We start from the raw sequence: 21,751 nt of genomic DNA, 5'->3' as shown, positions 1-21,751 counted from the left end.
TATCTCACACAGTTTGAAACAACATTCAAGAAGCGTTCAAAAAGGGTAGTGCAGGAATAGGACATAGCGACGCTCAGACAGATCCAGCGACACATGAATACTATGCGCGATCTTGAATTCGAGCGCAACATTCCCAAACAACAGCAGTGTTCCACCTTTGTATGTGCAACAATCATGTGTCTAAAACGTAGAAACTCAGTCTCGAGCCCTTACTAGCGAAACCAGCGTACTATGGCATTATCTCCCCGTTACTTCCCATACCCAGGATACGGCCTAACCCCCTCAAACATCCTAATACAATCCCCAACATTCCTCCCCTGCCCCTCCAACCCCACCATCTCCTTAACAATATTCTCCAAAAAGCAAATCACCGCCCTCGCCCCCTCCGCCGGTCTATTCCCACTCAACCCCCTTCCCACCGCCCCCTCTTTCCCTCCCTCCTCCCGCGCTAGCTCAACGATAAGAGGCAGGTCGCTCGCATCGAAAATAGCAGAGTCATCGAGATCGAATTCTGTAGCCGGACCCGTGAGGTGCGACCACGTGGTCGGCCAGTTGATGTCGTGTTCGCGGCGGAAGTCTGCGCGGCCGAAGAAGAAGAGGGGGGTGTTTTGCGTGGAGGTGTTGAGAGGGGGCGGTGTGCCGGAGAGATTGATTGAGAATAGGTTGGTGGGGGAGTTTGGGGTTGGAGACTTGGTGCCGGAGAGGAGGGTGGGGAAGAGGCTGAGGGAGGTTGCGACTGTGCCGCCGAGACCGTGGCCGATGATACCGTAGGCATCCGTGTTTAGAGAGCCCGTGAAGTGCAGGGAGGGGAATTGGCGCGAGAGTAAAGAGGTACTGTTAATTTGGCTGAGGGTGAATGCGATGTCGGAGATGCGTGTTTCGACTGCGGCTTTTACTGTTTCGTTATACTGCGTGAGGGGGGAGAGATTTGACAAAGGCACCGTCCCGCTGTTATACACTATCTCCAAATCGCGGGTACGCGAGGATGTGAATTGGACGATTGACGCGTCGCCAGGGTGGTCGATGACTACGACTGCGGCGCCGTTGGCGGCGATGTAGCGCGCCATTGTCGAATACATGAGTCGGCTTGTGTCGACGTGTGGTTCTAGGACTACGACGGGGACTTTGCTGACGTCGCCGCCGCCGCTACGACCACTACTACCAACGCAAGACGAGTATGTCATTGTTTCGAAGACACCTGCGTCACGCTCGTTGCCTTCAATGAACTGCTCGTTTGCTATCTTCGCAGTTTGCGGGGGCATGTACTCCTGCGTGCCCATTGCAGAGCACTGTTTCCTGGGTACAGGCATGTACAAGCTGACCATGACCCTACGGTCTTCATCCGGGCGGTAAGGATCTTTCTTTGTCGAATCTGTCAGGGGGAAGTGGGAGACGGCGACTTGGTAGTTGTGGTTGTTGTCTGCGCCGGGAATTTCGATGGAGTGGACATTTTGCGGTAGAAGCACTGTGAGTGTGATGACGAGGACGAGGCCGATGGTACCCAGGAACGGAAGCATAACGACGGGTCGAGTGGAAAGGCGGAGGAGCTTGAGGAGAGGGGCCTTGAAACCGGGTTTGGTGGGGGTGTCTGAGGACATTGAAGCGAGTGTGGTGCGAAGTGATATTGGTGAAGCAGTGGAGCAGCAGCGGGTTTCCGTTGTGATGTGACGTGGTAGGAAAAGGGAGGAGACGGGAAGGATGCGAGGTACCAGATTACTCTGTTTGCGATGTGATCTAGTGGAATCTTCGAGTGAAAGGTTTCAAGAGCGGAAGAACTTTAGTGTGTCGTTCGTACAACTGTGCCAACGTTCCTGAATATAATAAGGCCGGCAGTATAGGATGAGCGGACAGAATGACAGACGCACAAAAGCAGAGGGAAGACACCTCCACCACTACGTACCGAGTTGCGACTTGATCTAGTGGAAACATTTAGTGAAATGTTTCTGACAGCGGGAAGTATATTAGTGCGTCGTTTGTACTACTGTGCCCACGTTCCGTGAATGTGACGAGGCCGGTGTGTGGTCGGTGCATGGTCGCACTGGTGGGGGACGGGAAGCCTAATTCTTACTCCTATGGTCATTTGTCTGTATCCTACATGGTCGTCTTGATCACCAGCCGAGTAGTACCCGCACGGCAAAAAGTTGCCGACATGTATACCAACAGGCACTGCGTAGGACCCGAGTTCGCTTCTCCAATTTCGGGCTAGTGAAGGAATACCAAGACGTGAATGTACGCTAAAAGACAGAAATCGAATGGAAAGACAAGGGAAAACGGCGCGGGACTCTTGGAAAGGAATACGTGGATGAGATGCGAGAAGTGGAAGGATCGTTACTAGTCTATAGCCATGTACCATGACGCCTCTATGTCTTGCCTTCCCTCTTCATCCTCTTCTATTCGCAAAAACAGATAAATGTTGAAATCCGGCCGTATCGTCGTAATCGTGCAGTGTGGGGTATAAGCAATGTTGAATCCTCCGTACGTGAAATGAGCGTGAACATCATGGCCTGACGTAGATCCTTGGGACTGGAACGTCTCCCAGCCAGAACCTATCAAACACGCGTAAGCAAAAAGGAAACGAAATGAAACTTTTAAGAACCCGACTCCAGGGAGGAAAGCGACAACCTCTTCCTCTTCTCAATAGGCAGCCTCTTCCACATGCCAACATGCTCGATGCCTTCTTCGATCCAGTGGGGTTCTGCTGGTATTTCGACGTCGCCATCATCATTCTTCAACTCCTCGTGGAAACCGTGTTTCTCCCACATGCTCTGCAGGTTGGCTTGGGCGTGGATCATGACCAAGCCTTGCCAGGTAATCTCCCGCTCCTTGTTGTTGCCGAGTATCTGCGCCATCTCCAGCGCGGTGGGAGACGGAGGCCGGTAGATGAGATCAGGATTTGACCCCGCGTAGTCGAGGGCGGCGTTGATGAGCAGCTTCGCGAGGCCGAGACTGCGGTAGGGCGCTAGTACTGCCAGCCTGCCGAGCTTGATGTATGGCTCAGGCGGGTGCGTACTCTCCTGCTCCTCACCCGGTGGGTCTGCGTCGGCATGCTTGTCCGTCTTGTCGTCCTCGACGTACTTGTTTGGACCGTGGGGCGGGGGTATTAGGCGAATTGTCGCAACGGGGACGCGGGTGGCGGTGGCTGAGGCGCGGCGGGCGTCATCAGCTGGAGTGTTGCCAGAGTCGGAGCGGCGCAGTGTCTTGGGAGGGTGGGTTGAGTGTGTGGCGACGGAAGCATAAGCGACCCAGTGCCAGCTGCGGGCATCGTCTTCGTCGAACTCGGCTTCGAGGGGCACGCCCTGCTCGCCGTAGACTTCCTCGCGGATGGCCATGGCGTCGGCGAAGTTCTGCGGCACGTGGATCTTCTGCTTGCTGCAGGGGAGCGTGTTGTCGTAGCCATCGAGGGCGCTCTTGAGTGGGCACACGGTGTTGACGAACTCGGTGCCGGAGTTGGTCGCGATTAATGGCGCACCGTTGGGCGAGCCGAAGCCGCCTTTTAGTACGCTGGTCATGGCGGGGATGAGGTCGCTGTCTAGTAGCGCATATGGTGAGGTCGGTGTGGTGGTGAAGGTGCGGTTGATGCGGGAAGAGAGGACTATAATGGCGCGCTTGGTGGCAGTGATGAGGGAAATTGCGTGGCAGTCGTCGTCTTGAATTGGCGCAATTCAGGCAAACCCTGCTTTGGGAAGGCGCGATGCGCCCTATAAAGAGGGCACACCGACAAACTCTACGGTAGCATGCAACACGTTGTTTTGGGACCCGCAGTTTCAAGCGCTCAGGGTCCTAAGACTGGCTCTATACTCATAGCGGCAGAACAGCTGGAGATCGCGCGCAGTCGAGGTGCGCGGGCGAGTGACGTCTCGAGGCCATCCCCCACTGATGTTGAGAAAGTGATGTCACTAGCTTGAACCCTTGCCCGGACCGCACGGACTACACGGCATATGGGGTCCGACGACCAATCACGTGGCGCGCTACACATCGGGCTGCCACTATCGCTGCCCTGAGATCGTCTGGTGCCTTACCTGCGTCTGTTTCACATGTCAGCTCGAGCTATTCGCCATGGCAGAGCATGATAGAGTTTCCGGTATTGCGCGTTCCCTCCATCCATGGCAGACTGCATGGCCATGTGTGCGTACGCAAGGCTGACAGGAGTCGCAAAGGCGCCGACGGAGTCATGCCTACACTCCGCTTTGGATTACTGATCAGTTATATATACACGCCCTTTAAGAAAGGTTTTTACACAATTCATACTACAATTAGTATCGTCTGGAGGGGTTTTCGCATTAAAATAGCTATCGTGACTCATGCACTGCTGTGGTGAGGTCAAATTTGGCCTTGAAGGGCGTGCATGTACAGGTAAATGCCGCTCTCAATAGCTCTCCTGTCTTATCCGCCTTTTTAGGACAGTCAAGACAACCAAGTATCACCAAACTTATAAGAGACTCGCAAGCGAAGCCCTTGGATACCTTGCCAATTCTCCATAAGCGCAGAGAGAAGCAGAACACCAAGCCAATGCTGTATCTAGTCATCTACACGCATCCCTAAACGCCGAAGTAACAGTCAAAACAGTAGAGAGTGTCACATCAACACAGACATCTAAACCACACATAATTACACCCCTCTATTCTTACAAACTACACAATCCTACACTCGCCCCCTTCCATCATTCTTCATTCCTGCCAACTCCTCCACCCCCCCTCCCTCCACCCCCCACTCCTCCCCCCCTCCTTCATAACAACCCTAACACCACTCACCCTCTGCGCCCTATCCACCGCCTTACACATATCCACCACACTAAGCGCCGCGCCCATAACCGCCGTAAGGGCCTCCATTTCCACACCCGTGGGGCCTGTACATTGGACTTTGGCTTCGATGTTCACACCCCCAAAACCCATCTTCCCCATCTTCCTCATCTTCTCCTTTCCGCCCAACGCCTCCGTCTTCTCCAATACCCCCATAATCCCCTCCATCTCCCCTTCCTTTGTTGTTGTTGTCCGCGGATCCCACTTATCACCAAAAAGGCGGAGTTCAACGCTAACATGTGTGAGAGCGATGGGGTGGCATAGTGGGATTAGGTCTGGGCATTTTTTCGCGGCCATTATGCCGGCTATGCGCGATGTACCCAACACATCTCCTTTCTTGTTGGCGTTTGAGCGGATGAGGCGGAGGGGCACGGCGTTGGTGAAATACACGGTTCCGATGGCGATGGCGGTGCGGGTGGTGTGTTCCTTGGTGGAGACGGAGACCATGTGTGCGGATCCCGAGGGTGTGAGGTGGGGGAGGGAGGGGGGTGGTTGGGATTGCTGTAGTTGTGATTGTTGTAGTTGGGATTGTGAGGAGGTGGGTTTGGTCTGTGAAACGGGTTGTTGAGCGGAGGATGGTTGTTGCACTGGTACCTCCATCTCCCCCTCCAGCATCGACAAAGGACGAGTCTGCTGTCTCGGCTCCGCCTCAAAAGGCGAATGCGCAGCGACCTCATTCATGCTATCCAAAAAGTCTTGCAGCGACTTCGTTCCTGGAGCCTTGCCCTTGTTGTCTGTCGGGGGCTTCACAATATGTCTAGGCGGCCCGGGCAATTCTGTCCGCTCCAATTTTCTCCATTCAATATGCCTCGAGCGTCTGAGTTCAGGTAGGGACTGGAGGGGTCTCTTGGCGCGTACGAAGGCTGGTTTATCGGTGTCGGTGTCGGCGTCTTGGTTAGGAACGATTTGGTGGGTCCGTGGTACGGGTTTAGGTAAGCCTTCCTCGTCCTTTTTGATGCTTTCCGCTCGGTATTGCAGAAAGTTGTCGATTGCGCGTTCGAACGTTAGCGGCTGTTGGGGCGGCTGTTGGCTTTCGAGTTCTCCTGCTCGTCCTTGTGCATGTTCATGTGCGCCAGGCTGTCGTCCTTCATCTTCTATCCCTTGCTCTTGGACGTCCATCTGTGCCTCCCCACCTTCTCGTTCTCGAGCTTGCCTCCTCTTTCTCCGCAAGACGGTCTTACTTACGCCCTGACCGGGAGGCCGATGCATCCGAGGTGAGTCTTCTCTAATTTTGCGAGGGTCGGGTTTGGCGTCATCTTTTGTGTCTGCTTTGGCGTCGGATTTGGCGTCGGGCTTTGGTGGGACGGACTCTGCGGGGCGCTTGGGTTGGCGCTTTGGGTCGGGCTTGACGTCTGGTTTGGCGATTGATTGGACGTTGGTCTTTTCGTGCATCTTCGTATCGATCTTCGCGATTGGTTCGGCGCTCGGTGTAGGAGCGGGCTTAGGCTGAGTCTTGCTGTCTGGTTTGGCGTCTACCGTGGGTCCCTGCTTCACCTCCTCTTTCTTCCCGTTCTTCTCGTCTTTTCCATCCGTCCCTAGAATCTTCGACCAAGACCAAAAGCCCCTCCTCGTCGACGTCGAGTACATCCTGCGACCCATAACCCCGTTCGTTGTCACACCACTCCCCGCCATCCTCACAGGCGCAGACACAGCGTTCTTCTTCTCGACATCCACCTCTTCACCAACCCCACCCACTGGCACCTCACCCCCACCATCCTCGTTCTCCACACCCAAAAACCCCAACCCCCCCGCCTCCATCTCCTCCCAATCCAACCTCCCCTCCGCATCCCCCCCCATCCCGCCCCTCCCCCCAAAAACCTCATGCCACCTCACCGCCATACGTTCCGCCGCCTCGTTCCCCAAATCATGTTCCCTAACCATACTATCCAGTACCTCCTTGACCCTCTCATCCACAATGCGCTTATCCACCTGACCAGTACCATCAACATGATCAAACCGCGCGTTCCACCGACTGATTAAGATTTTAAGCCAGGTTTGCAAAGTGCGTTTGTTGGAGGAGGTCCACACGTCGTAGGGCAGGTTGTCGATGCGGGGGTAGGAGGATTTGAGGCGGTTGCGGAGGGCGAGGATTTGGGCTTGGAGGTGCGGGACGGGGGCGTCGAGGGAGAGGATTAAGTCTGCGTCGATGGGGACGATGCCTGAGGGGGGGATTTGGAGGCGGAGGTCATCCTTGGAGGCCGGTGGAGATGAGAGTGGGCGTGGTGTGGACTTGTCGCTCGATCTGCTAGCAGTCATCGGAATCTTTTCTTGAAGCGATTTGGATGAGACGACGTCGCCGCTGATGATTTCCTCCTCCACCCCTCCTCCTCCCCACCTCCTCCCCTCCGCCTCTCCCACCCACCCAGAGGCGGGAGGGAAGGGATCTCCTGCGTTTGCAACGGAGCTGGCGACATCTTCGACTGGCTCTCCTATGGTGGGCTCGTCGGTGGATTCGCTGGTAGTCGTCTGCGCCTGTTCCTCCGTCGATTCAGTCACGCCAACATCCCCAGCACCATCTCGTTCCCTCTCCATAATCGGATCCCCCACAATCTCATCCCCCCTCTTCAACACACTCACAGCCCCCAACCCCGGCGGTCTAACTAACCTCTTCGCCCTCGGCACATCCACGTCCTTAACCACGCTCTCTTTATACACCCTTTCTTCCCTCGGCGGATGCATCGGCATCTTCTTAACCTTCTTCATAGCATCATCGAGTACATCATCAAGCTCGAATCCCTCCGGCAAACCACCCAAACCACCCGATCTATCTTCCTGGCTCGTTCTACGCACGAGACTAGCCCTCCGCTCCTCCTCTTCGTGTTGGTGTAGTTGGCGAAGTAGTAAGCGTTTCTTGGTTAGGACGACTTCGCGTCGCTTTCGCATCTCAGCCGTTTTCTCAGCTTCCGCTTTGACGACGTCGGCTTGGGCTTTGTATTCTGCTAATAGCATTCCAAGTTCTTTCATCTTTTCATTTCGATACCTTTCTTGTTCCCGTCTTCGGGCTCGTTCGCGCTCGTTTTTGCCTTTCCTTTTTATTGGTCCCGTCGCATTATCGTTCCCATTACCAACAGCAGTACCAACAGCATCAAACGCATCCGCACTAGCCTCCCTCAAATCCGTCTCTTCCAACTCCACCACCATCACCGGCGCGCGCGTTCCATCACTAGAAGTAGAAGCCAGCGGCGTCCCCCTCTCAACCTCCACGATCCGACGATGTAGATTAGCAATCTTCTTCTCGATATCCCTCAGGAGGTTTTCAGATTCATTTGGTGCTTCGACGTCCTCTAGAAACCGCTGGACGCCGAAGGCGTCTGTGGATCTTGATGTGTCAATGTTCTTTAGGAGCTTTTTTGCTTTGGCGAGGCGTTTGAGTTGGTAGGTTTTCTTTGCGAAGGGGGTGGGAGATGTTGAGAAGGCGCGGACGGAGGTTGTTGTGGGGTGGGATGGGTTGGGTAGGAAAGGGAGTGGGGAGGTAGGTGTGCTGGATCGGGGGAGTAGGGGGTTTGAGTGGTGGGAAGATCGTCTTCGGAACGCGGGCCATTGGGAATCCAGACTGGACAAGGGCGTGTTATCTGAATAAGGTTAGCGAGATACATCACAGACTGGACGGTCTCAGATGAGGACGAATCGGATATGTGATTGGTGTATATAGCCAGATATCCAAGTCTAAGCGATAGTGCAGTCAAGAGAAACGAAATCGCTCAAAACGCCATCTATGCAGTGACCGCCGTGGTATCATCAGACGTCCAACCGTGACTGTTCGTGAAGAGAAAAAGAAGAAAAGGAGTCCAAATTCACCCACCAATTAAAATCATAGGCCTATTCTCCATGTTGGCAAGGTCGTCCAGATCAGCATGTTTCTCCGCCTTCCGCTTAACAGCAGCTCCAACAACGTCTAGAAGTTCGCGCTCGCGTTGGCCCCAGCCCAGCACCGTTTCGTCGCTAAGCCGGCCCTCATGTCTGTCCATCTCAATCTGCCTGATACGCTCAAACGCTTCTTGATCAATAGGCTCGCCGCCATTACCCTGTCTCAGCACATCTCTCAAGCTCACCTCCGCATTACCATGCAAACAGACTTTAAGGTTCCCATCACTCGTAATGCGAAGCCTATTGCAGGACCCGCAGAAATCGTTCGTCATACTCGTTATAAAGCCGACTTTGCCCACAAAACCAGGCACTTCGTACGTCTTGCTCGTGTCGTTTTTGTGTCCGGGGACGGGTCTTAGGCCGGGGTATTTCGTACGGATGATGTCTAGCATCTCTTGGAAACTGATCATTTTGTTCTCGCTCCATTTATTGCCGCCAAAGGGCATGTACTCGATGAAACGCACTTCAATATCTTTCTCGCGGCCCATTTCGACGAAAGGGAGAATTTCGCGCTCATTCAGACCGCGCATGACGACGCAGTTGACCTTCAGCTTAACATTCGCGCCCAGCTTGTTCATTTCGAGTATGCGGTCGATGGAGCGCACGACGGCGTCGAAGCCTTTCCGGCGGGTCATGATCTGGAACTGGAACGGGTCTAAAGTGTCGAGACTGAGGTTGACGCCGGTTAGACCTGCTTCCACCATGGCGTCTAGTTTGCGGTGCAGCGAGATGCCGTTGGTTGTGAGGGCGAGTTCGCGGAGGCCGCGCGGGCGCAGACTGCCGATTTGCTGCATGAGCGGGACGATGTCGCGGCGGACCGTGGGCTCGCCGCCTGTAAGCCGGATCTTGGTCACGCCTTGCGAGACGAAGAGGGAGGAGAGGTAGAAGATCTCGGGCGTGGTGAGCATGTTGGCGGGGGGTGATAGCGGTATTCCCTCTGTTTTTTGTTAGCAGGTTGTTTTGTTGTACGGATATTGGAAGCGCACCCTCTGGCATGCAGTACAGACACCGCAGGTTGCAGCGCTCTGTGATGCTGATCCGGAGATAGTCATGCTGCCGATTGAACGTATCCGTCAAGAAATCTGAGAACGGTTTCGCGTTCTTAATCGCTTTCCTCCGCTCATCCACCTTCGACGACACCGGCACCGAAACGGGAGGCACACTCGCGGGGAAATCCACATTAGGTTCCTGGATCGCAGCATTCGTCGCAATGCATCTTGTCCGTAATGCGCCTATGCACAGTCGCGTAGCCGGGTGTGCAAGCGGTCGTGAAAGCGGACGTGACATCTGATTGCCACCAGCCGCTCGTCGCAGCGCGGCCGGACCCGCCCGTATCCTAGCCATTTGCGCCATTATGGGAAGTGTCGATTCGAAGGTCCTGGGCAAACATTGGGAGGGGCGCACATGGGGAGCTATATACGCCGCAAGAGGGTAGGGCGGAGATGACTGATATGTGACATGCTTTGGAGCGCTTTAGGTGGGCTGTCCGAGCCTGTGACAGGGATCTGCAACGCTTCTTGGCGAATCCTTACTAAGAACAAGACGGCAAAGGTGGGGTATGCGGCGAAGTGCGATACACGGTAGTTGGATCAGGGGAATTGTGTGTAAGTACTGGTAGTCATATGCTTTCATCTTCTCGAATGTATTTCGGGCGATGGTAATCGCATTGCAGTCAAATCATTCTGCGTTGTCGCGGAACCATTCCGAAGCTTCCGACATGGTGCACACAGCACGAGAATGACCGCATGCCTCGCCGGAGATAGGAGAAAGGATACCTCGACTTGCGCCTCTACTCTGAACGACTGTCTCTGCCCTCAACGTGGTTTCTTTCGTTACGCCATCTGGAATTTACCTTTCTTCCCTGTGTTCAGACTTTGTCAGCCCATACGCATCGTGACCGTCTAAGTGCCAGGGTTCTGAACATAGATTCTCTCTGATATCGACGTTTGCCTGCGAAGATGTAGATGCCACCCGTCTGCGGAGGGTTTTGTTCAAACCGAACATATTGTCAATCATGTTGGACACTTTTCGAATTTTGTATTTTCACTGCTAAAGCGATCGCTTCCTAACATTCGCCAAAAAATAGTAATCTGTCTGTAGTATGGCCGCCACCATATATCAGAGATATCAAAGATATCCATCATCGACACCTCTCAAAGTCCAGTAACTCCACACATCCATCCCTTCGCCCTACAACTCACACTCCCCCTCCTCATCCTCCTCCCTCCCATCCCACGCCCTCCTAAAAGTCTCAAAACTCTTCGCCCTCATCCTCTCGCTCCCCATCCCCTCCCCTCCCCTTTCACCCTCCCCTTCATTCACCTCATTCTCCACACTCCTCCTCCGCTTACTCTCCCGCTCAATATCCCCCTCAACATAAACATCCGCATGCCGCTTCCGCATAAGCGGCCCGACGACATGAGGCGGCGCGATGACGAAGCTGGCCTCACCAAATGCGGGATCGGGCTTCTCGAAGACCCTCTTCTTCGGGGGTGGTGATGGATATGGTGGGGAGGGGGGTTTAGAGTAGGGGAGGTAGGCGAAGGGTGAGGCGGTGGGGGAGGAGGATGAGGAGGAAGGGGAGGAGGATAAAGAAGACGGGGAGGGGGTCGAGAATGGGGAACGACGCTTCGTGCCGCGGGTAGATGGTGTGATGGGCTCGCGGTGGGTTTCTAGGGACGTCTTGCGCTTCTTGTTGGGGTTGGTAGGGGGTGAGGTATCGTGCGTCTCGTCGTGACCCGCGGAGTCGTCGTTTCGTTCACGCTTACGACCCCCCGGTGTATCCTCGTTCGTGTGCGTTTCCTTATCGGTATTCTCATCCCTCGCATCCTCCTCCCTAGCCCTCTTCTCCCGCGTATTCACCTCCTCCTCTCGCTCTCTCGCCCTCCTATCACGCTGCCTCCGCTCATGCCGCTCCTGCATATCTCTTACAATCTCCTCAATAGTATCATGACCCCCCGGATCCGGATTCTCCGCCTTCTCACACTCCCTTCCAGAATCCTTGCAGAGAAACCCAGCCACAGCCTCCGTAACCCCATTCTTAATTTCCGGTGCAGCACGCACAACCGCCTCGACACAGCAAGCCAGAAACTTGATATCTTTCTGTTTCCTGAACTCCCTCAGTCTCATCGAATCCGCGGGCTGGAAAGATCCCGTGAGGATGTTACGGACGATGTCGTTGCATGTTGGGCATTTAAATTGTTTGTGGCTGTGGTCTTGCTTCTTGCAGTTACCGCCGCATGGTTCTGTGCTGGTGATCCAGTGGCCGCAGAGGAGGAGGTGTGGGACTTGGTTGCTGCAGCGTTTCATGCCGGGGTATGAGGGGATGAAGTGGCGGCTTCCGCGGAAGGTGCCCATGTAGCCGATTGGGAGGGCGTTCTCGGGGATGTCTTCTTCGATGACGATTTCGTCTAGCCAGTTTGGCGCGGGCTCTGGTGTGGATGTTGTCTGTTGGCGCGGAGGCTGGGAACGAACACTGTCACGTTCCGGAGATGGAGGTGGTGTCGTGTCGTTGCGTGGCTCGCTAGTATCATCGTCCTCGGCGGTCGCGCCGTGAACGTCTTCTTGGGCTGGTGTCTCGACCGAAGGTCGGATATCATCACCATCACGGGCTGGTGTTATTGGAGGCGTCAGAGGCGACATCGGCGTAGCATCTGGCATATCGATGTCGTCCGACGCGGTAGCAGCGTCGTCGGTTGCGTTGCCAGTCGGCGCACTAAACATGGGAAATGGCGGTGGCGGGATGTTCCTCATCCTCGGTGTAGACGTGTTGATGTCCTTCACTTGTGAGAACAGATATCCTGATAGCGCAGCATTAGGCGGCGGAGACGGTGTGGTGTTGAACTCGCCACTCGCATACCGTGTAGGAGGTGCGGCATGATTGCAGGCGGCGCGGTACGCTGTGCTCTCAGTCGCTACGTCCTTGGTTGATGCGTCGTTGGTCGATGTGGTGACGCTCGCGTCAGCGGCGCGCCAGAGATTGAGGAGCTTGCGGATGGGATTAAACATCTTTGCTATTGGCGAGTGGCTTTCTGGTGGAACTATGTCGGAGATGGGGTTGATATTCGTGGAAAGCGTATCGGAAAGAGTGGTGTGAGTGGAACAGGTGCTGTGAACAAGCGGTCGAGATGTGGTGCATTAGGTGCGGAAGATTTAGCGTCATCAATAACAATGCCAAGAGTAGTGAATGTGGCGGTTAAACTCTTGCATATGACGTTGTGTCAATACTGTTGTGGGTGAGTTAGTTCGTGGTTTCACTAAATGCGTCATGACGGAGCAGGATCTAGACTTGTCGCTATAGGGAAGACATTGCATTGCGCAAGGGTATAGACATGCAACATTGCTATCTGCGACAACCTGGACTATTTGGTGATATCGTCACCCGGGACTTTAGAATGCTGAAGCGAAGCACCGTTTGGCTCGTTGCTCTGCATAGCTTCCAAGATCTCGAGATCGACATCCGCCCGCGGTCCAGTAAAGTTCTTCCGCCCATCGATAAACCATTGGAAGGTACTGATGAACAGTATGATGCCGAAAGCAACGACGCAGTAGTCTAGCGTTGTTAGTGAGGTCCAAGCACACTCATACTGAAACTTACTCATGCTGGACGCTGAGACAGGGAGCTCAGGCGGGAAGAGGAACAGAACGGTAGTGATGATTGTGTATGCGATACCGATCAAGTTGGCGATCCAGCCCAAGGGTCCAGGCAGAACGAAGGACCTAGGTCCAAGCATCTTTCTGCCGCGGCAGACGTTGATTGCGACGGGAATGGCGTAGCTGACGCCCAGAGCGACGACTGAGGATGAGATGAGAGCGTTGAAAGCGCTACTGGATCCGATCAAGATCAATCCAAACAGGATGGTGAGGGTCGCAGCCAGGATCAGAGCATTGAGCGGCTGACCGAGTCGCGGGTGTACCTTGGCGAAGACCCTGGAAAATGGAAGGCCGCCATCTCGAGCGAATGCATATGTCATGCGGCTAGAGGTAGTCATGATGGCAATCTCCGCGAAGAGAATGCAGATCAATGGGAACATCAAGAGGCATGCGGCTCCAGCTTTGCTGCTTGTAGCGTTGTACAGGATCTGTAGAAGTGGGCCAGGAGCTGCAGAGATGATGGCTTCCGCGTCGCCGCCGGACACGAATAGCAGGACCATGAGGAAGATGAAGCCGGTGACAGTTCCGATACAGACGCAGTAGATCATGATCTTTGGGCCCTCGACTGACGCATTCGGAATCTCTTCAATCATATGCGCGACAGCATCGTAGCCAGTGAGTCCGAAACCGCCCTGGAGTAGGCCCAAGAGCCAGGCGACGCCGTCAGGCCAGCCCGTCTCATTGATGAACTCGGTGAAGACGAACTCGGCGGAAGCGTAGTTGGGAGACGAGCATGCCAGGGCTGTGATGCAGACGATCGCGAAGCCGCCGATGGACCATATAAATGCGCCTCGATTAACGTAGGGGAGGAGGTTGTTCATGAACGCATTGATGACGAAGGCGATGAGAGTCCAAGCGACGTAAATCAGCCAGACCTGCCATGCGTGCAGCGTGAACTCAGGATGGAACAACGCGATGAGACCGGAAATGAGTTGGGACGCAAGGAGGCCTCCGGATGTGGTCAAGGCGAGCCATCCGGATACGTTGATCCAGCCGGTGATGAAAGAGGCGAGGGGTACCCATTTCCGCGGGGTAATGACGGCGACCCAATGGTATCTGCAATGCGTGAGTTGAGGATGCGAAAGCTGACTGGAAATACTTACTGTCCGCCAGCTGTAGGATATGCTGACAGAAACTCGGCCAGCGATGCGGCCAGACACAGGTTACAGATGCCAGCAGTCACAAGTCCCCAGATGACGCTCGTGGAGCCACCAGATGGCAATGCCAGTCCGATTGACGACGAAAGCGCGGTCCACGAGTTCAAGATGGCGAAAGCGAGTCCAAGCATAGACAAAAGACTGAAGTTGCGCTTCAACTCGCCTTTGTGTCCGAGTGCCTGCAACTGGGCTTCATCGTCCAGAGTGTGCCGTTCAACGGGTTTCATGATGGCGTATGCAGGTAGCTACCAGATCCGCGCGACGTGATACCAATGACCGGAAGACGATGATGGAGCAGACACTCTCTATAAACACATGGACGTGAAGATGCGATCCGGAAGGATGCGCGAAGCCGTGCTCTTAGCCATGCGGCCATTGACGTCGGCTGCACCGAACAGGCATGGCGACCAGGCTGGTGGAAGCTTGACAATGCTTACTTGTGGTTCATCCACAGATAAGAGGCGCGGTGGTGGTCTCCACAGGGGCCAAAACATGGGGTAGAAGCCAATCAGGCGCCATAGCGACGACTATCTCGCGCTGACGAAACGGCGTTACATCGCGCAATTGCACACAGGCCTAACTGGTGTCGGCAAGCGGACGCGACCGTATCTAGCCGGAGATTGCGCGTCAAGAGCGTGTTCTTGGAGATGGGCTTGGAGATATGTGATGAGATCAGATGACAGCGAGTGAAAGCTTGAGGCATTGAAGAGTGCTGGCGGAGTTTGAGGATGGGGCCCGGGCGTCGGCTTGGCGGTCACGGCTTCTGCCGAAACACCATGATGGCCATACGTCACTTGGACGACTGGATTCCCCAACATCTAGTGCCGAAGTACGCAGCGCGTCAATGCCACTCGCATTGTATCGCTTCACTCAACCATCTCTTAGATGACGCAGGCGTGGAACAGGATGCGCAACAATCGCTCGCAAGACTATGCTCCGCTCCCAATGAGCGAGAAGGAGCCGCTTTCGAACAGATCTCGACGCGAACAGCGACCGAAGGGCTTTGGGCGTCGGGTTCTTCTCGCAGTTGGCGCATGTGTGGTGCTGTATTGCGTCCATGGGTACGAAGCACCAACATGCTGAAGCACGCAAAGCTGACAATCGCCAGTCTCTTCACATTCTCTCGTCCCAAGAAGTCGTGCGACACCATCGACCAAGGCTACCGATGTAGTCCCAAGAAATCGCACTTCTGGGGGCAATACTCGCTTTGGTATTCGGTCCCCTCAGATATCGACGTAGCTCCCCCCAAGGGCTGTGAAGTCACCTTTGCGAACGTCCTCTCCCGCCACGGCGGCCGCGACCCGACTCTAGGAAAATCCATCGCCTACCACATCCTCCTAGCCGAAATACAGAACACGACTACAACCTACCCGAAGGAATTCGAGTTCCTGAAGGATTATGACTACACCCTGGGTGCGGATGAGTTGACAGATGCTGGAAGGCAGGAGATGGTCAACTCCGGGGCCCACTTCTACCAACGATACCAGAAGCTGATCGACGGGAACGTGCCATTCGTGCGGTCAGGGGGCCAGCATCGCGTGGTCGAATCTGCGGAGAAATGGCTTATGGGCGTTGCGCAGTCCCTGAAAGAGGAGCCGCGAAACATCGACGTGGTGATCCCCGAAGGGCCGACGTGGAACAACACCCTCTCTCACGATGTCTGTCCCGCCTTCGAGGGCGGCCCACACCACGGTCTCGGACTCAGGGCGCAGCAGGTCTGGGCTGACAAGTTCGTCCCACCCATCCAAGAACGCATCAACTCAGCTCTTGGAACGAACCTCAGCGCGACGTCCATCGTCTATCTGATGGACATGTGTCCATTCGATACACTAGCACACCCGTCTGCGAAGATGTCCGACTTCTGCAAGATCTTCAAAGTGAAGGAATGGCGCGAGTATGACTACTTCCAGACGCTGGGCAAGTACTACGGATACAGCGTCGGCAACCCGCTCGGTCCCACGCAGGGCGTCGGCTACGTCAACGAGCTGTTGGCGCGTCTGACTAACAAGCCTGTCGACGACAACACCAACACGAACCGCACGCTCGACTCCGACCCCAAGACGTTCCCGCTCGACCGCAAGGTCTACGCCGACTTCAGCCACGACAACGACATCAGCGGTGTTTTGGCTGCGCTTGGTCTATACAACAAGACGAAGCCGCTGTCGAACACCACCATCGAGGATACAAAGAAGACACATGGCTATTCAGCAGCGTGGAGTGTACCTTTCGCAGCCCGACTCTACGTGGAGAAGCTGCAGTGCAGGCATGCGAAGGAAGAGTCGGTCCGTGTCATTGTGAACGACCGCGTACACCCATTGGAGTTTTGCGACGGCGACAGGTTTGGCAGGTGTACGTTGAGTAAGTTTGTGGAGAGCCAGAGCTTTGCGAGGAGTGGTGGTCTTTGGGACCAGTGTTACGAGTAGACGGTTGTTCTCACGCGACTTTCACCCTATTATCTAGCATTCAGCATCGCATCATGAGCATTTACGCGGGAAATCATTAGAGAAAGACACCTGGTCATGGGCAAGACAATGGCATTCATTTCAACAATCTGAAACACCTTTGTTCCAGCAGCCATGCTTTCATCGCAGCATTGCTTGTCGCAGTCGTGCAAGCTGACAACGACCAGCGAATACACTGACAAACTTTGTAGCTGGCAGCTTGATGGTTGTCGCATCACGAAAATGGTGGAAACCGCAATTCCGACAGTGGAACGAGCGTGCCTAGCCAACCAATATACTGGTGAAAGCATCGCAATGACCGACCTGATTACGGGCATCATGGGCCCAAAGATCAGGATATCAAAGGAAATATGGAACGCCTACCAACCTGGCACAGCGACCAAGAGTCACCCATGTCCGAACAGAACACGTCTCAAACTCAAGATACCAGCACACATATGGAACGCCTACCCTCCCCCTCCCTCAACTCCGCTACACAAAACAAACAACGCACCACGAAAGCTGACTCTCAAGTTACGACGTCTATTATTACCCCCGTCAAGCCTAATCCGCGAAGCAAAGCGCAGGAATACGAAAGACGCAGGAAATGGTGTGAAGTCTTGCAAGGTAAAGCTATTCCGCTTCCATTACGGCGGACCGAAGAGACAAAGGAAGGGGGGATGGCAGAATAGAATTACGTATGAGACGCCGTGTTTGGAGGTGACGTGTAAGAGTTGTTGGAGGTGGCATGGGCATATTTTTGGGGGGGAAATGGGGATGGAAGGGTAGGTAGTGATGGGAACTGGAATTTGGTGGGAAGATGGATGCTGTAATTTTTGGTGGGTTCGTGGCAACGAGTGAAGGAACTGGCTGAAAAGCGCGAGGGACTGATAGACTGCTCGTTCTCCCGGCGCATGTGAGCCAAAGTCCGGCTTCGTTACACCAACACTAATTTCTAATACCCTTCTCGTTTGGGTGAGCACGAAATTGCATACATCTTGGAGTGCCATCCGCAGATGCGTGTTTGAGGCGATGAACAGGGGTCGACAACATGTGTCATGGCGATTTGTGGCATTTCCATTGACTGGGTGCGGAATAGCTATTGACGGTTCCGCCGCGTGCAGCGTTGTAAGAACAGCCTCCACGGCTACCGTAGCAAGCAGGAGCCAACTGGACAGTCGCTCACCACGATACGTGACACACACCTGCAGCAAGATGATATGTCAACGGTAGTATGATATACCCCAAGTAATGCTTAGCATCATTCAAGCTATACCCAGCTGCACAGCGACGGGCAACACCCGCTCTGGCGGCAGGTAACGGTTGACGTCACGACCTCCTTCCGTGGTGATACATGTGCTCCCCAAATGCAACCACCTTCGTCCATCTCACATTCAGCATTTTCCATCGGCCCGTCCGCTGTCACATCCGCATGTCGATACCCGGTAACCCATTTGCAGCAACAGTTGCGGTCCGGAAGTCTTCGGTCGCAGGACTCATGCGTTCAGCCACAACAATCGGGATTTGCGCGCATGGCTGGCCGACTGCGCGGGGTCAACACAACGCATCGCGACAGCCAGCATGCGCCGCCATATGTAATCAACGACCTGTCACAATGACGGCCTGAGCTGACTTTGTTCGCGGCCAGACCTTCCAGCGACGCCATCGTACCTGGTGTTTGCCTGTCTGCTGAGAAGCCGGTACGCCTAGTGAAGTGTGCAGAAGCTCAGCCGGATACGAGGCATCTTCCCAGCACGAAGTAGCCCGCTTCTGGGAGGGCATTCAGTAAGAGGTATCACGAACGTCTTTGCGATGCTTTGTATCGGCAAGATGCGAACATGGTGCTTTTGCCCAGGGCTCTCGTCGCGATTGAGTCAATAGTTTTGCGTTCGCGCTTTCGAAGTTCCGACCACCTTCCGTGTCTTCAGTATTGTACCCGATCATCCCAACGAAGCCACAGAAGCAAGCCGCACCACAACACCCAACCCGGCCACGGTTCCCTTGATTCCCGGCTGCGTTCGCGTGGACCTCATCGGCACGCGCCTCTTGTTCCGACTATGCAGCGCCCGGAGATACTCGCTTCGACAACGCTATCCTGTATACGAGCTGGCGGGGTACAAGGATATGGCTTTGTGTAGAGTTCGGTATGAGGTGGGGTTGACGTTGACTCGAAGCTTGCGGTAAGCCAACGGCGATCATGGCGGTGATGTGCCTCTAGCGCTTCTGCTAATCTCTATCTAGTCTCCACATTGATTATCTACAGTATCCCCGCATTGCGGAGATTGGGTAGCAGGCCAGACGCATTCTGCGAATCATATGAACTATCGGATTGGTACTACCTTTGCTGGCTTCGGCTTCCGCGGGGTGCGACTTTTGCCCACATTGAGCACATCAATAACAACCGAACCCGACCTTGAACGAATCGAGACAGCAACGGACGTTCGCGTGAAGGCAGTGCGGCTGTCTAACGGAGCCATCGCCAGAACGTCCTCCGCCTCAGAAGAGCGCCCTGGGCCCGAGCCGGTATACCCTCCCTCTACCAGCGAGCACCATGCATGTTTCGGCGCGGTCAATCTACGTTATACTCGATTCGGCAAGGTTTCATCTGGAGATCTTGATGCGGAGGAGCGCCCTGCGTCTGTCATTCGCCTGCTTCGCTCTGACAGCCGCTCGCGTGCCCCCATGCAATGTCACAACAGAGTTGCGCGACGATGGTCGGAGGTCTACAGGGACCGTTAGCTATCTTTGTCGGGTCCCCAGTTGACCGTAGACCGGTGTACGCAAAAGCAATGCCGGTACACGATGCCCGCTGATCCTGTTTGGTCTAGCGAAAGAAGAAATGAAGATGGATAAGAGTACGTCTCTTGCGCACGCAGGTCATTTTCATCTGAGTAGATCCGTAGCACTGGTCTAAGTACCGTGCCGACAGCATATCTGCACCGAGTCCTCAATTGACTGATAGCACTCCAGAGCTTCCATTGCTCGTACTGCAACTACATCAGCTCTATTGTCTCTGGTCCGAGCGACTACATCGCAACATGGCTTCGTTCGCCTACGCATTCTTGTTGGCAATCGGCCTGCTGGTAGCAAAGGTAGTGCAGCGAAGATATCCTTTCCGCAACCCAGTACTAACAACTACAGTTCCTCTACGTTGGTCTTACCTGTCGGACGAAGCATTTGCCAGGCCCTTGGTATACTCGATTCACACATTATCGCTTGAAGCGCGCAGTCGTAACAGGGCAGCGCATCTTCTACATCGACTCCCTGCATGATCAATATGGACCCATTGTACGATTATCGCCTAACGAGGTTGCCGTTGCCGACTTGGATGCCTTCAAAGAGATTCACAAGATTGGCACCAAGTACATGAAGAGCGAATGGTACCTCCGCCTTGCGAACTTCCCCAAGGCCGGTGTGTTCACCATGCTTGACCCACGCGAGCATGGACCGCGAAGGAAGCTATTGTCGAGATCATTCAGCAGGACGTACCTTGTCGAGCATTGGGAGTCTGTCGTCAGAGACAAAGCGCTCATGGCTGTTACAAAGATCAAGGCGGATGCTACGCAAGCGACAGCCGACGTGTACAACTGGTGGATGCTTCTTGCCTCGGACGTTAGCGCTCACCTCGCATTTGGCGACTCATTCAACATGCTGGAATCAGGAGAGGTATGAAGATGCGACTACGAATGCCACATCAAAGCTGACATATCGCAGCAAAACCAATTCATGCGCGTGCTGAAGAAGCTGACAATGGGCGCTGGCATCATGGTCGAGATGCCATTCCTCCGCCTCCTGCGCTTCATCCCAGTCCCAGCGATCCAAGAAATGTTCAACGCAAACGAGTTCATCCTCGCCGGCGCAGGCAAAGCCGTCGAAACAGCACGCTCGCGCACCGGCGAGAACAACATCTTCGCGAAAGTCATCGAGGACTGCGAGAAGGAAGGAGAGGGTCACATTGACGACATGGACGTCAGAATCGAAGCCATGAACGTCATCATTGCAGGCACCGATACGACGGGAGTCACCCTGACGTACCTCACATGGGCGGTGCTCCAACGACCAGAGCTGCAAGCGGCGCTTGAGGCTGAGACCGCGGCGCTAGCGCATGACTTTACCGAAAACGATCTCATCAAACTTCCGCTGCTCAACGCGGTTATCGAAGAGACGCTCCGACTCTACGGTGCGGCGCCGAGTAGTCTGCCGAGAGTGGTACCGCAAGGTGGCACCAAGTTCGCTGGTCACTACATCCCACAGGGCGTTACCGTCGACACGCAAGCCTACACTTTGCATCGCGACCCTAAGATCTGGAGCGACCCTCTGACGTAAGTCGTGCCTTTGCACTTCATCGCATCGCGCATTAGCAAGCTGACCCTCGGTAGTTTCAACCCACAGCGCTGGATCGCCATTGACAAGGAAATGGTGCCTGAAGCGCAGTCGCCTGAGGCGAAGCTCGCTTTCCATCCCTTCGGCGCTGGTGCAAGATCGTGTATCGGTATCCATCTCGCGCGCATGGAACTGCGGTATGCGACTGCGTTCTTCTTCCGCGAATGCCGTGGTATTCGGTTGGCGGCCAGTACGACGCCTGAGAGTATGGAGTTTGAGGTAAGTTCATGCATGCGTTTGTGGGGGGTGTGTGGGGTGTGTGTGACATGTAAGCTAATATCTGGTGTTAGAACTTCTTCCTCATCGCACCGAAGGCGCATCGTTGTGAGATCACGTATAAGCAGGGGTGTTAGTAGAGAGATGATGTTTTACAACGGCATGATAGTGTAGACTGTTTGTAATGTTTGAATCAGATTGACATCATGAAAAGCCTCTAAGAGCGCAGTGTTCG

The 21,751-nt window shown here is 54.6% G+C and overlaps 7 protein-coding genes across 7 annotated transcripts; 2 read left to right on the top strand and 5 right to left on the bottom strand.

The window, feature by feature from the left end:
• Positions 1-248: 248 nt before the first annotated feature.
• Positions 249-1,598, bottom strand: J4E85_008334 (uncharacterized protein; the record flags this gene model as incomplete). The annotated part of the gene is made up of 1 exon (XM_051472560.1): positions 249-1,598. One exon carries the CDS (start codon positions 1,596-1,598, stop codon positions 249-251), a length of 1,350 nt encoding a protein of 449 aa, XP_051323381.1.
• A 990-nt stretch (positions 1,599-2,588) lies between these two features.
• Positions 2,589-3,509, bottom strand: J4E85_008333 (uncharacterized protein; the record flags this gene model as incomplete). Its single annotated transcript, XM_051472559.1, has 1 exon — positions 2,589-3,509. The coding sequence occupies one exon, from the start codon at positions 3,507-3,509 to the stop codon at positions 2,589-2,591; it is 921 nt and encodes a 306-aa protein (XP_051323380.1).
• A 1,158-nt stretch (positions 3,510-4,667) lies between these two features.
• Positions 4,668-10,019, bottom strand: J4E85_008332 (uncharacterized protein; the record flags this gene model as incomplete). Its single annotated transcript, XM_051472558.1, has 3 exons — positions 4,668-8,280; positions 8,598-9,603; positions 9,653-10,019. 3 exons carry the CDS (start codon positions 10,017-10,019, stop codon positions 4,668-4,670), a joined length of 4,986 nt encoding a protein of 1,661 aa, XP_051323379.1.
• Positions 10,020-10,856: 837 nt separating this feature from the next.
• J4E85_008331 (uncharacterized protein) lies at positions 10,857-12,674 on the bottom strand (the record flags this gene model as incomplete). The annotated part of the gene is made up of 1 exon (XM_051472557.1): positions 10,857-12,674. The coding sequence occupies one exon, from the start codon at positions 12,672-12,674 to the stop codon at positions 10,857-10,859; it is 1,818 nt and encodes a 605-aa protein (XP_051323378.1).
• A 353-nt stretch (positions 12,675-13,027) lies between these two features.
• J4E85_008330 (uncharacterized protein) lies at positions 13,028-14,703 on the bottom strand (the record flags this gene model as incomplete). The annotated part of the gene is made up of 3 exons (XM_051472556.1): positions 13,028-13,218; positions 13,264-14,375; positions 14,423-14,703. The coding sequence occupies 3 exons, from the start codon at positions 14,701-14,703 to the stop codon at positions 13,028-13,030; spliced, it is 1,584 nt and encodes a 527-aa protein (XP_051323377.1).
• A 658-nt stretch (positions 14,704-15,361) lies between these two features.
• On the top strand, positions 15,362-16,899 carry J4E85_008329 (uncharacterized protein; the record flags this gene model as incomplete). Its single annotated transcript, XM_051472555.1, has 2 exons — positions 15,362-15,537; positions 15,585-16,899. 2 exons carry the CDS (start codon positions 15,362-15,364, stop codon positions 16,897-16,899), a joined length of 1,491 nt encoding a protein of 496 aa, XP_051323376.1.
• Positions 16,900-19,955: 3,056 nt separating this feature from the next.
• Positions 19,956-21,653, top strand: J4E85_008328 (uncharacterized protein; the record flags this gene model as incomplete). The annotated part of the gene is made up of 5 exons (XM_051472554.1): positions 19,956-20,009; positions 20,059-20,583; positions 20,632-21,239; positions 21,297-21,519; positions 21,591-21,653. 5 exons carry the CDS (start codon positions 19,956-19,958, stop codon positions 21,651-21,653), a joined length of 1,473 nt encoding a protein of 490 aa, XP_051323375.1.
• Between the last annotated feature and the right edge of the window lie 98 nt (positions 21,654-21,751).

This window comes from Alternaria conjuncta (assembly GCF_024043145.1).
Source record: "Alternaria conjuncta strain BMP 0040 chromosome Unknown scaffold_13, whole genome shotgun sequence".
NCBI classification, from domain to species: Eukaryota; Fungi; Ascomycota; class Dothideomycetes; order Pleosporales; family Pleosporaceae; genus Alternaria; species Alternaria conjuncta.
Note: the sequence above shows the minus strand (reverse complement) of the source record. Positions and strands in the feature narration are given on the sequence as shown.